Here is a 15,021-nt window from a genome sequence, read left to right as displayed (position 1 = left end):
CCCCATGTCATCCAAGATATCCATGTCATTCTTTCTTCAGTCCAAAAGAAATTAAGGTTTTTGATGAAAACGTTCCAGGATTTTTCTCCATATAATGCACTTTACCGGTAACCAAACGGTTCAAGGTCCAAAAGACACTTTCAGTGCAAACTGCAAACTGTTCAAAGGGCTTTAAACGATTCCAGACGATGAATAGGGGTCTTATCAAGCGAAACGATCGCTCATTTTTTTTAAAAAAGAAACGAAGTTTAAGTTTTATAAGCTCAAATGGTCGCCTTGCTTTGTTCTGTGATGCGCGTTCGTGACTCTCCTGTTCGAACTCCTTCATCAAAATGAACGAATCTCTTTCTGAGTCAATTCGTTCATTTTGTTCGTTGAATGAACCAAATGACACGAAAAAAATATTCGTTCATTTTAATAAACATGTGTGTGTGTGTAGTTTCACTACATTCTAACTATATGGATACATGCCACTTAATGATCTGTTAACCATTAGGCTATACAATGTTTTCAATTATATTTCTAATGAAAATTGATACTCAAAGAAAACAATAAACACAAGCAGACCATTTCATAGCATAAATTCTATTTATTATTTGCCTGTAGTACATAGAAGATGCATAATTTTATATATACATGTTTATGTATATATATATATATATATATATATATATATATATTCACAGACAAACGGGAGACTCTCACAGCCTTACACACACTTGTCACATACAAACAGATCACAGATAATGTCCATGTGCTCCCAGCACATCATGGATAATCAGTTTCATGTATGGCATTGCATTGATGACGTCTCTCAGGAGCAAAAAGTGTCTGTGGACGCAGTTTATTACGTCCAAATGCTCAATCATCATCATCATCACTCCGTCCTCCTGATGCTGGTGTAGAGCCCCCGTCAGCCCAGGACGTCCAGCCAAAAGCCTCCTGCTAGTCTGGTCTAAGGCAATGGAGCTCCACGTTGTGTGGAGAGACCGGGGAAAAAAAAGAGAAGACAAAAACTAAAACTAAAAGTACTGTGCAAAAACAGGTCAATGGATTTTTCTATGAAGAATATTTCCTCCACCTTCATTAACTACACAATTACAGTCACTCCACACAAGGCATGAGTTCAAACACGAGGAAAAAAACAAATCTTCACTTCAATAGCAGCCACTAACCACCAGAACTTTTTTCTGTTTTGATTAAGGGGACAGATTTAATGGGTATATTACCCACAGCCAGTTCTCATTTCTAATTACTCTAATTGCTTTGTCTTTATAAAAAAAAAAAAAAAATTGAGAGTTAAGAAAAATAGAGACTTGATTTTTATTCTCTCTTGTGCTTTTTTTTAATAGTCATAGACAGAGCGAGAGAGGGCTGGACGTAATTTCACCAAACACACACCATCTTTCATTTCGAATAAACATCAAACAGCTATTCATGCACATCCCAGCTTTGGGTGTGATCATCCTCTGCCCGTTGTCTAGTATTCCACAAAAAAAAAAAAAAAAAAAAAACGCAAATTAATGCCAAGTATTTGAAGTCTATGGGAAAGAAATTTTTCCCACAACAACAAAAAAAAGGGAAAAACACTCGCTATTTGCTTAGCTGAATCCATGAAAGATTCAAATGTTTCTTTTTTTAAGGCTTATGAGTCCCTTATGATGACAAAGACTTTTTTTTAAAGTATCTGGTACTGAGAATTCAAATAAAAGTCACTAAAATATATATATATATATATATATCATTTATATATATCATTGCACTATGTACAATAAAGTTAACAAAACACAAGTGCATCAGAAATGAAGGTGAAATTCATTATCAAGCGGTTTCACAAACTCATAAATGTACTTTTGTGAGTCACATGGTCTATATTGCATTAATCATGAGGCTGACCTCATAGCCACCTTCAGACTTTTGATGACTTCAGTGTTTTTTGTCTGTAAATACAGTTTTTCAGTTGTTACTACAATAACAGTAATGATGATTTTAAAACAATGTAAAAAAAAAAAAAAAAGCATGATTCACAAAACAGCTTGACCAACATGGTGAGATCAGCCAGCACTATTTTGACATTTTAAATAATGCCGGTTTTATATAAGATGTTATTTTTATACTTAATTAATTGCCCAAATCCATTCAGATTTGGTGCTTACAACCAATTCAGAGAAATTATAATTTCTCAACACAAACTGGGCAGCTGAAGTGTTCATCGAGTAGTTTAAAACCAGTAAACAAACATACAAACTCAAAAGCTATAGCATGTGGTTAAATAAAAGTTGCATGGGATGATTCCTGTGTGCACAAGGTATGTGCATGTGTGTGTGTGTACAATTGGGCTTTGAGTCAAAAGTGCAAAAATCATGAGGAAACTTTTTTTTTTTTTTTACTTTGCATCTGTAAGTGCAACGCCATTTGTTTTGCTCCACTGCAGCTTCGGCAGAAACCAAACAAGCCCTTTATGGAAACAGACACTGAGAAAGAAAGAAATAAATAGAGATTGAACGTTGAAGATGTGTTTTTAAGAGTCCTCCAGTACGTTTCTCGAAGGTTCGTCTCCTTCCAGTGTAAATGTTGCTACGGTGGAATGGCGCATGACCGGCTTGTCTGGGTGTTGTCTACAAGAGACAAAAAGAAATCTCGTGATGAAGTCGTCAGGGTGCAAAAGGGCTCCTGCAAATTTCCCTGTCCAGCAGGACAATGCAGGAGGGGTTAAATAATTATCACTGTGGCCTAGCAGGTCCTCCTTCTTCCCAAGATGCCACAGGCACGCCTTTCCACGCCCCAGTCGAGTGCAACGGTTGTCTCTTTATGCAAAGGGGCTGTGTGAGGACAGGACTCCAGGGCTGTGTGTGTGTGCGCGTAGGGCGGGGATCAGTGCAGGCAGTAGTCAGTTAGTTTCGTAGGACGAGAGCAAGGCAGCATCTACAGGCTCCATACAGGAGGGACACGTGAAGGACCTCATCAGCCAGTCGTCTATGCAGTCCAGGTGGTAGATGTGCATGCAGGGGAGGAACCGAATGGGGTCTCCGTACACAAAGTCCATCATGCAGATCACACACCTGCGCAGAGAGAGAGAGAGAGCGTGTCAACACACACCGCGATATGCTGGACAACAAAGGGTACAGCATTTCCACAGGCTGGGCGTAGCGTAGAATTTAAAAAGTTAGACACACCCTGCAAGATATTAAAATGGGAATGACAGAAATTTAATTATTTTTTTAAATCTTGAAAGCCAGATTCAGGTTGTTTGGTTTCGCTTAAAATAAAGCATTACACATACAGTATATACACTACGGTTCAGAAGTTTTAAAAGAAGTCTCTTTATGCTTACCGAGACTGCATTTGTTTGATAAAAAAAATACAGTGAAAACAGTACTATTCTGAAATATTATTACGAGTAACTTTTCTATCTTAATATATTTTAAAATGCAATTACTCCAGTCTTCAGTGTCACATGATCCTTCAGAAATCATTTTAATATGCAGATTTGCTGCTCGGGAAACATTTATTATTAATGTTGAAATCAGTTGTACCGCTTTATATTTTTGTGGAAATATTTTTCACAGGATTCTTTGATGAAGAGAAAAAAAACGGCATTTGTTTTAAATATTTGGTCACATAATAAAGGTCTTTACTGCCACTTTTGCACAATTTATTCCATCCCTGCTAAATAGAAATATTAATGTCTTTAATATATATATATATAAAAGAAATTGCCCATTTAGTTCTGCTAGAAAGTTAGCAGTCAAAAGATTAAAGCCGATAAATAGAGTTTTCCTTTGGAAACACTGTGCATTCATTGTTATTGCGGTTTCATTGTATAAATAACGATAGAATGTTTTAACTGAATTTAATTTTAACTGTCAGACAACAATCGCATTTTAAACTTGCCCTATTGGTTGAGCTAAAGTTTCTGTCAGCTTAGTTGTGGCGTTCAAACAATGAGCAATACAGTCACAGAGATATTTGGAAGGCTTTAGATTATGAATGGCTAACTTATAGAGGTTTCAGCATAATAAGCTGGGTTAGGAAAACATATTTAGACAACTTTATCCCAGTGCTTGCTTGTATCTTTGATATTTTATATTCGTTGAACTTTAATGGGAATTAAATCCCACCGTATAAAGTCTGCAAATGAATAGTTGAGTTAAAAGTCCCAGTCGGCAGTTACAGCGTCTCCATCATTTACTGATAAGGAAGACCCATGCTGTTGCTCTTACTCCGAGCAGTCTACAGAAATCGTGCAAAAGAGAATGAAATATCAAAATTGTCAAATGTATTATAAATGTAGGAATAAAACCGTTTTAAATCGCCTCATAAATTTAACATGTAGTCCTAATCACAGCAAATTTCAGCTTAACTTGATTCCTTTCCCCTCACTTCAGGGTTTTGAGCTCAACTGAAAAAAAAAGGCGCTTTCTCAGATACACAACATCATCACTCACTCTCGAATCTTCTTCTCGGTGCCGTCACTGCCAGGATCATAGACACCTTTAGGAAGATGCTGAATGAGACCGATCCTTTGAGCGATCCGCACCTGCTCCTCTTCAGTCAGTTGGGTCGCCAGACGGGCCTGACTGGGAGTGGGGTGATACACCGGCACATGGATCTGCTCCTGAAAACACACATATAGTATGTGGTCAACACAATGGTGAAATGTTATGAATCACTGTTTCGTAGGGTTTGAGATCTTTAGCCACTTTTATACCACTCAATATTATGCATATGACTTGTCCAGAACTGACTAACCAGCAATACAATGTTAAATACAGTTATGAGTAAGCATCTTAATACTTGAGGCACATGCAAGCAAAGCTCCACTAGGGGGCGATCTCTCTCTTTTTGCACCATTGTGCTGTGAGAGGCCCAAATGGGACCTTATCGAGTCCAAAGGGTACTTATAAAGAGAGAGATGTGAACAATAGCTCCCATTGAGACAGGTGCCTGCTCAGCATTCACTAGTCAAAGCTGTTTTGGGAGACTATGTTTAAGCTCTGCTGAAAAACTGCAATTAAAGAGTAGAACAGGTTGATGTTTCAGATTATTAACTACACATTATAAAAAACACAAGCTTATTTATTTTAAAACAGCAAAACTTTGATTATTATATACAATATTCTGTCTTAATTTAGTGTGACACACTTCATAAGCTTAAAGGGTAACTAAACCCCTGGTCAGAGCCTGACTCCACCCACTGGCAATATTTGAAAATGCTGAAAAAGTGGGCTGACCCCAGCGGAGATAGAGGGGACGAAATAGATGCTAAAACACTCTATCCTGATCGTTTTCAATACTCACAATTCCAATTCCTGACTCACTACAGTGGTTTTGACGACACAAGTATGGTTTTTATACTGCCAAGGGCGTAGCTCGCGTGGTGAGATGAAACCTGCGTACGTCACGAAGTGCGGAACATCCAATAGGAAAATTCAACTGCAGTAGCCACCGTTTAACCTGAAGAGGGCAGCACTAAGACGTTTTTGCACCATATATTGTAGAAATAGAACACTTAATAAACAAATGTCAAAAAAGTTACTCGAATCAATGACTGGTATTAATAAAGATCCATTCTTACAGATCATTAACTATAAAAAGTTGGTTAAGTGTTTAGTTACTCTTTAAATACTTTTTTTTACAAAAATATTGCAAACTTTTAGCACCGCCATGATATATATATATATATATATATATTTTTTTTTTTTTTTTTTAAATGTGAAATATCTTTTTAAAAATTACACAAAGGGTATGTAAACTAATGAAAAAAAACGAGAGGTATGTACTTGAGCGCAACTGTATCTAATCTCCATTACAGCAATATAACATTAAATTACCACTAGACCCAAGAGGGGACATGAATATATTGTTTCAGGTGTCAACGATTTTACCCTGGAGTTCAAATAACGTCTCCCTTTAAAACCCTACAATAAATTAGCCTCATAAATGACTGTTGATTTGTGAATGGTGGTGTTGATGGTTATTGCACTGAAGGTTTCACAATCTGTGAGCTTGCAGTCTTGGGATCAACAAAAACCATCCGTGCTGCTTCGACTCAGAACATCCACACACGGCCAAATCTGTAGATATTCCTCTATGGGTAATAACACATGGCAGATATTTATTACTTCCTTCCTTACATTATAAACCTCCAACCCACATGCATATATGCACCACGATAGTGATTAATCAAAATTAGGGCATGTTTCCACACTGGGGAGTAATACCCATAAGCAGGAGTGAGAGATTCTGTAGAAACCAGGCCTGAGGACTGGGAGGTGCTGCTGCGAAAAGCAACCATGACGTAGTGCAATTCTGACTTCAGATCAGATTAAAGGTGAGCTTTGAGATCAGGTTCAGCGCTCTCTTGACAAATCAGGTCACACGGTGGCCATATCGAGTCCTACAATCACATGACGGACAGGTTACACTGCCAACTTGAAAAACAAACTTCTTTCTAAAGACTTAACCAAATAGAAAGAATGTTTGTGAGGCACATACACATACTCAGTGTAGCGATCAACATAGCGATCATCATTCAGTGATCAGGCAATTAAGGTGTGTGTGTGTCTGGAAGCAGAACCGAAACATGATCGTTCTGACAACGACAGTGTCGTCTTCTCTGACAGTCTCTGAAACTCTATAGTCGATGACTGCACAGTATAAAATGCATGTTATTTTAAATCCTAAATAAATGGTAAAATAATATTGTTGCTAATGTTGATCTGATCTCATCAGCATAAAAACTATTTTGGGAACTAAAAAAATAAATCAAATGATGACAAAACATAAGATTTGTGGGAAAGGCTTTGCTGTGTAAATGCAGCCTAACAAGCCTTGTTATTATATCAATAAAACAACATTAACAAGAAAAAGAAATTCATCACAATCTAACGCATAAGATAAAGGGAATCATAAGCAGTGAGGGACTATTCGACACTACTTTTAAACATTTACCAGTAAGATGTATTGTAGTAGGCACCATGTTATGAAAATGTTGATTTGGACACGTCATATTTCAGTCATCAAGTGTACAGAACTAGACACAACACCGTTAAATTGCTTGTTTGAGAATAACACAAACAATCATCAGGCACCCCAACACCGCGAGTGTAAGAGAATCATTTGATTGGTTCAAAGAAACAGACAGACCGAGACAAAGAGATGAAGGGAGTGAGGTGGAAAAAAAACGAGAGCTGGCGGACGGGGAATTCGGCTTGGTCTGGTAGGCTTTGGTGCTAAACAAAGCATGTTGTGGAGTATCCGGCCCTCCCTCATTACTGGAACAGACATCCAGCGGCCGTTTTTCTGCTCACTTTCTCGAAGTCTGTTCCAATAAAGCCTAAAAAGCACCACTCCCTCCCTGGACTAGACAAAACAACCCATACCTTCACTGTATTGTATGCTTCCATTGCCTCTAAATCCCAAGAGATAACACAACAAAACCGTAAACTAGTAAAACAACCAATATTCCTGATAACATCGTCATCTACAGAGTACTGACTTTTCTTTAGAAATCAAATCAATGGCCGATATGTGCTTTCACAACAAACATAGAAGTGAAGACATCTGTGCTTCACATTCCTGTGCATAAATATCCCTCGATCATCCCAAAATAAGGCTACAGGCTAGCATGACTCAACCAGACACACAACCACACAAGACAGACTTGAGGAGCAACTTTAGCATCTCCAACACTACTACATTTAACATTAGCTTCCCAAGCTACACATAAGCTGACAAAGTAGCTACTGAAGCTGTAAAGGGGCATATATCTTTAAATACATTACTAATAAAGGTTAAATCGATTGATGGATAGCCCAACTTCACACAAAACGGAGTGTTGTGTATAGCATTCAAATTTTAAATCAGGCTGAAATCAAACTTTATTTGCATGTTAACATACCAAATGTGTTATGGAAAGAGAATTTTCTCAGCACCTGCTTTGCACTCCGGGGTAATCAACTCTTTCTTTTTCTGTCTCACACACCGTTTGCCTTTTCTTAGCAGTGAGTGGGTCGAGGAGGTGGACGCTTATCTGAGCACAGGAAGGTTAAACAAACAGCTGTTTGTGTGCAACTAAGTCAGCGGTGCAGAAATGGTCTGTACCAGCTCAGCACAAAATCAGGTCTCCGTTACCAAACAAGAACACACTCACCACACACACACATGTACAGGTATATACACAAATACATTTTATACATACACACGTATATAAACACATACACAAATTTTATATTTATATCGGTGCGTGTGTGTGTGTGTGTGCGCATGTATAAACAGACCACACACACTGTTTCAGACCACACACACTGTTTAGATACACAAGTACTCAGACACAATTTCAGCAGTGCCAGACTGAGGGGAATTTGGTTACAGGGAAAACATTACAACTACTTGTGTATACAGTACACTAGCTAAATAAGTTCCTGGTGAATCCTAAGTAAAGTGTTGTTTTCTATTTGCAAATCACAAGATTCTCATAAAATGGATGTTTTGCATTTATTTAAAGTGTGCTGTGTGTTAAGTTACACAGATTCAGGTCACTAAATTGTTAAATATTTAGTCTCTGACACTTAAAAAGCTGCAGGCCCGTTTCTTCACACTTTGCAAAAAGGTCCTCACTCCAGAACACGAAATCCAGGGGGAGGAGTTGGATCTAGATCCAACTCCTCCCACCTTACATATACCTAAACCTACCCATCTCTACCCCATGATCCCCAACCCTACCCCTAATCCTACCCATCTCTACCCCCGATCCCTAACCCCACCCCTGATTCTACCCACCTCCACCCCCGATCCCTAACCCCACCCCTGATCCTGCCCATCTCCACCCCTGATCCTACCCATCTCCACCCCCTGATCCCTAACCCCACCCCTAATCCTACCCATCTCCGCCCCCTGATCCCTAACCCCATCCCTAATCCTACTCATCTACACCGCTGATCCCTAACCCCACCCCTAATCCTACACATGTATGCCCCTGATCCCTAACCCCACCCCTAATCCTACACATCTCCGTCCCCTCATCACTAACCCCACCCCTAAACACCCAGCTCCACCCCCTGATCCCTAACCCCACCCATCTCTGCCTCCTGAACCCTTACCCCACCCATCTCCGCCTCTTGATCCCTAACCCCACCCCTAATCCTAACCATCTCTACCCCCTGATCCCTAACCCTACCCATCTCCACCTCCTGATCCCTAACCCCACCCCTAATCCTACCCATCTCCACCCTTTAGATCTGGACCAACTCCGCCCCCTGGATCTCGTGTACACTGCATGGGTTTCCCCACACTGAAAATCAACACCTTTAAACAAATACTTCTTTAATAAGAAATGAGTATATCAACCATGCTAAATCTCTCCTACTGTCATTCTGTCTTTTCTCACACAAGCTTAATAGGAGTTTGTTTTTTTTGTTTGAGCATAATTGGTGTGAGTAGCCAGTGTAGTGGTAAAGACCTGAGCAACTGAAAGGTTGCAGGTTCGAACTAAACATTTGATCCATACACTGATAAATCCTACAGACCCTATATATATATATATATAAAATGTTATTATAATATTATTTAACTTTTGTTACACACATTATGACTGTGTATAATTTCTAACAATTTTTGGCTCACATTTTTTCAAAAGATAGTGTAATTAGTTACCCAGGAGACAAATATATCAGTCCAGAGACTGCAATATTAAAAAATAATAATAATATTTAAATACCACTAATGAACAATATTTTTACTGTCAATCAATTCTGCAAAAGTGTGAAAACATTTTATCGTATTTAAGATGCATATAATGCTAACTACAAAATTAGACTTTGCAAGACAAAACAGTCTGCCATTTTATCCCAAAAAAATTATGTTTCAAATGTTATTTCCAACATGATATAATTTACACATCATGCTATTAAACACAATGCATCATGGTGGAAATGTTTATGAAGGATTATCTGAAAGATACAGGGCCCAAAGAGTCCATAGCTTTAAAAAAAAAAGTGTGTGCCAAGTGAGAGAGGTAAAGTGAGGGTAAGGACTTTGGATGTCCACTTCAGATGATCTGTCAGGCTGCTATGTGACGTGAGCCATGTCAGAGGGCAGAGAAAGCATCTGGCTAGCTCATGCTACAGCATGATAAACAGAGAATCAATTGATGAGTGAGCGAGCAGTGTAAAAACCACAACACTTTTTAGGCTAAAGGAAATCTCCATGATTTCTCCAGTTGGCTCCTGCATAGTCTTTCTCCCTCACAGACGTGCTTATCTCACCATGTCAAGCCCCACACGCATGAGTCAGCAAATGTGGTCAGCTGCTTTCCAAACTACCAGGAAGACCTCATTTTACATGTCTCTTCATCACTCCCTCAGGTTCACTAGTTCCCGTTTCAATCAGACGCACCAAAACACCAACAGGTTAGCTTTAGTTTGTAAACCGTATTTACTGTTCAGTCACACAGACCAGAGTGGATCCAGCTGTTATTCTGAAATAGAGCCTTTCTCATCGGGTTAGTCTCTGTCTGAGACAGAGGGTGTGAAACTAGGCTAACTCTACTGAGCTCCTTACACAATTGTGCTAATGCTTCTTAACACAGCAGCTAAAGAAAGCCAGGAACCATGAGAGCTTTGATAAGATATCAACTGCTAAAGAAAACCCAAATGGAAATGTTTAATGGAAAATCTAAATAAATATACTTAATCGATTAAGAGAAATTGAAATCAAAAGTGAGAGTAAAGACAATTTATAAATGTTAAAAATAATATGAACTCAGATTACTCAAAAAATTAAGCAGCATAGACGTTTTCAACATTGATAATTATAAGAAATGTTTATATAATGTTTGAAATAATATTTATATTGGAATATTTCAATTTTCCATTATATTATCAAATGAAAGCTGACCTGGTGAGCATTAGAAACGTCTTCCAAAAGCATATATATGTATATTCTTTGACGTTCAATGGGGTCCAAAGTTTTGATACTACTTTGAAACGAAGGCATTTAATTTTTTTCCATGCATAAAATAAAGTATGATATTGTAAAATGTAAATGTACTAAATCTTCTAGAGTGCAAATATGAATTGTTAGACCAGCTTAAAAAAAAAAAAACAATATTGCTAATCTGTGCTAACATTGTCGCTTCATTTTCTGACTTCAAACACATAGTTCTCTTTTTCTGCACACAGTTAATGTGGCATATAATGAGAGAAACCTTAAAGTTCACCATGAAAATGAAAGCTCTGTCATTATTTATTCAACCGCATACCATTTCAAACCTTTATGACTTACTTTCTTCTGTGGACCAGACCAGTTATTTTGAAATATCTCTGTGTTTTTTGTCCATACAATTAAAGTTACTTGGGTCCAATGTTATTTCAGACCCTAATGCCTTTCATTGTGTGGATAAAACAAGTTAAAATATTATATCGGAAGTCATACAGGTTTGGAACGACACAAAGGTGAAAAAATTATGATAAAATTTAAATTTTTGGGTCAACTATCTATCTAGCATATCACGACTTGGATGGCTTCGCTGTGTTTGTGCAAGTATTCTTGCAAGTTTTGAAGGCTTATGAATGAGGCCTTTAAAATGGCATTTAAAACCATTTACTACTGCACACTTAAGAACCCTTTATAGCTTAAAAAAATAAGCAGAACAGATTCTGTACATACTCGAGAGCATAGGCAGCCAATTCTAGCTCCCTGCCTGAGACTCTGAGGGAAAAAACGTCAAGCATTCTTGGCAGGCGACGCAAAAATGTGCTGAGATTGGGAATGATTTGGGTTCTCAAGGGGGCTGTGCAAACAGACCTCCTGTCTGTCCAGCATTCCGACAATAGGCCGAAGCGTGCCATCGGAATATTGCACTGAGCAGCAGCGGCGTTAACAAACGCTGGGTGAATTCAGCACAGCGCTGTCTTCTTTTGCTCTTTTTTTCACACCCTTGTCTGATCTTGCACCCAAGAGACTCAATAACTTCACAAAACAGAAAGCCGAGCATGGTTTTTGCTGGTGTTCAGCAGAAAGGTGCGTCTTCTTGAAAGACACAGCCCAGTAACACAAGATATTAGTGGCACATTTACCCTTTTAAGTTTGCATTTCAGCTCTGGAGATGACGAAAAAAATGGATGCTATATTTTCTCCCCATATAACATATGAGTTCATTGTATGGAGTGCATATATTATAAATAATTATCGCAGAAAATAAAGCAGCAGCCACTGGAAGAGATAATCACTAGAAGTCTACACTTAAAAAAAATGTCAAAAAGAGGTTTGACAGTTATGTTATTATTATTTTGAATAATCCAAAGAACATTTTTCACTTGTGCAGTGGAAAGGTTTTATGGATGTTAAAGGTTCTTCATGAAACCATAAGTGCCAATAAAGAATGTTCATTTTAAGGGTGTGAGATGCAAGTGGAAACTGTAAGAAAACAGGTCTGATAACTCTTCTGCAATCATTGTACATGTAAACACTACCTAGAAATGTTTTATAAACCTGTGTGTACAAGTTACTTTATAAACTCTGGTTCTCTGAGTCAATCTCCTGGCCCAGACAACTTATAGACGACTATGTGGTAGAACGCTGTTAGTATAGCTGAAAAGCGCAAGGAGCACAGCACAAAACGTCCCACCTTCTGCTTTCATTGGCTAGTTGCTTCCACTCTGTGCCAATCATCATCTAGATAATCCAGCCAAAATTGAAACCAAGATTGGAGAGGAAGTTCTAAACCTCTGGAGGAAGGTTTTGCATAAGAAGATTTATAACGGTTATATCGCAATAGTTGAGGACCTGATGGGTTGATGGCGATTTGCTAATGGGGAAGCACAATATTGGTATTTTTTGTACAACAGATAAGATCAATACACAACAAAGAGGATGTAACAGCCACCACAGGGTGAAAACTGACTAAAATACAACAGAGCTCAGACATCTGCTCAGGTTAATGCACAAACATTATAAACCTTCTTAAAAAACACACAGTACATCAAATGTTTGCTTATATGGCAGTGTTTACACGATTATTAGTCAATGTGCCTTGCATCGCCCTTCACAAAGACATCCAGTCAAACCCAGTTCCCATAGAAGTTAAAACGTGTTGACATGTGATGAATGCATTCCATTTAAACTAAGTAATATGAAACATGACATTATTTTAAACGGCATGATCTCATGACTTGAACTGATTTCAATGTGGAAACCCCCCCCCCAAAACAATGGTTCCCAACCCTTTTGACTCAATGCAGAACAATGTTGGCTGACTCATTATCTTATTTGAAATATTTTAATCCATCTTGCAGCCCCTATGGAAGTTTGCAGAGAAATCAGCTAGGTTGCCCTAGTACAGAGAGACCCAAACCAGGGGTGTGTGTACAACAAGGGTATGTGGCAAGATTTCAGTTAAAATGCATATAAAACTGCTTATAGATTATTTATTTTTTATAATTTTGAGTGGGCCACTAAAAAAATGATACAAATGGGTTGAGGAACACTACCCGGGAGAACAACATCGCAATGACGTCACAATTACAAACAAAGAGCGTCACAATTAGAATTGTTACTTTGTCGCAATAAAGCTGGCGCTGGTGAATCAACACGCCACGGAGGCAGCAGTAAAGATGAAATGACAGGCTGTACATCTGTTTGGACGCTCTGACGGGAATTGTAGGCCAAGTTTATGTCGAACAAAGAGGATTTAGTATGGCACACTGTCTAGAGCGAAATTAAACAGATGGAGCTCCCGCTGCAGGCTGGTGTTACATAGATAACATATCAATATATTAGAGTGCATTTTATATTTCACGTTATCAGTACAGCAGTGTGAATTTTTATATTAAAAAGCAGGAGCGTGCATGAGAAAGGTGCGAGCCGAAAGGAAAGTTTCTTTGTTTATTCCAAAGGTTTTTCATAAGCTTACCTGATATGGAGGTGGTGGTTCCTGATCCGGATCGTTGGCGTCACCGAAACTGGCCCTGTCTGACTGTGATTCGTGGAGCAAGGAGATATCATCCGAAGTGGGAGATTTCAGACAATTCCCCATCTCCTTTCCAAACTCCTTGTTATCTAAATGTTGAAATCCTGCCTATCTCTTCCCGTGCGCCCTTAATCACTCGAACCAGACTTCTGTCCTTTTAAACAGAACGACTAAACGTCTATCATTCATTTAAAATGATCCGATCACCATTAGAGATCCTGACGGAGAAAAACAAACCATTGTCGACACACAAAGAACCCTGGAAAAAAGTGTTATACACGGATATGAAACGATGCTTTTACAAACACACACAGTTTAACCCTGTCAAATACGTATATTTGCCCTAAACCCGTGTTATGTAGTGTTGTCCTTTTCTCTTCGTCTCAACCGTAAACACTGGTTAGCCTACAACGAATAATTTCTACAATATCAAATATGCGCTCGCTCTCAATGGCGACTCAGGCAATGTTGCCTTTCAGGCAGTCACTTTAAGTTCCGCCTCCAAGCTGTATGGACCAATCAGCGGGGTTCTTCTTTGGTGAGGAGGTTATTAGTGGTTATTCGTCACCCAATCATATTGTCGCCTTAGAACACCAACAACAAGGGGTTTTAAAGCCTGTAAACTTGACCGCATTAGGCCGCTTTAAAGGCATATTTCACTCGAAATAAAAAATGCTGTCATTATTACTTAACCTCATATTGTAGTGAAAATGCATGCCTTTATTTTTGTCGTGGAACAAAACAAACAAACAAACAAACAAGATATTCCCTTCACTATTCACTTGCATTGGTAGTAAACGGTTGAAATAAATAGTAAGGGGGAAAGTTACTTTAAAAGCAATTCGTTAATGGTAGGTTATATGATAATGGCAACAAAGCGAATGTAGCAAGTCCGAATTACATTCATTCATACTCCACACATCCAATACAGAACATACTTTTTTAGCGATTGCGAATTAATTGCATATTCAAACATATTACCTAACGTTACTTGAGAGTATGTGATTTGGGAAGCAGCCTCTTCAGGCTTTTATTTTATTTTTTAAATA

At 38.4% G+C, this 15,021-nt stretch overlaps 1 protein-coding gene across 1 annotated transcript; it reads right to left on the bottom strand.

Moving 5' to 3' along the window:
- Positions 1–2,369: 2,369 nt before the first annotated feature.
- rnf11b (ring finger protein 11b) lies at positions 2,370–14,470 on the bottom strand. Its single transcript, XM_039675648.2, has 3 exons — positions 13,916–14,470; positions 4,449–4,618; positions 2,370–3,062 (listed from the first exon to the last, which is right to left on the bottom strand). The coding sequence occupies exons 1-3, from the start codon at positions 14,036–14,038 to the stop codon at positions 2,891–2,893; spliced, it is 465 nt and encodes a 154-aa protein (XP_039531582.1). The 5' UTR covers positions 14,039–14,470; the 3' UTR covers positions 2,370–2,890.
- Positions 14,471–15,021: the final 551 nt, after the last annotated feature.

The sequence above is a fragment of the Pimephales promelas genome, chromosome 14 (genome assembly GCF_988280905.1).
Source record: "Pimephales promelas chromosome 14, fPimPro1.hap1.1, whole genome shotgun sequence".
NCBI classification, from domain to species: Eukaryota; Metazoa; Chordata; class Actinopteri; order Cypriniformes; family Leuciscidae; genus Pimephales; species Pimephales promelas.
The sequence above is the reverse complement of the archived record's forward strand: the minus strand, read 5'-3'. Positions and strand labels throughout refer to the sequence as shown.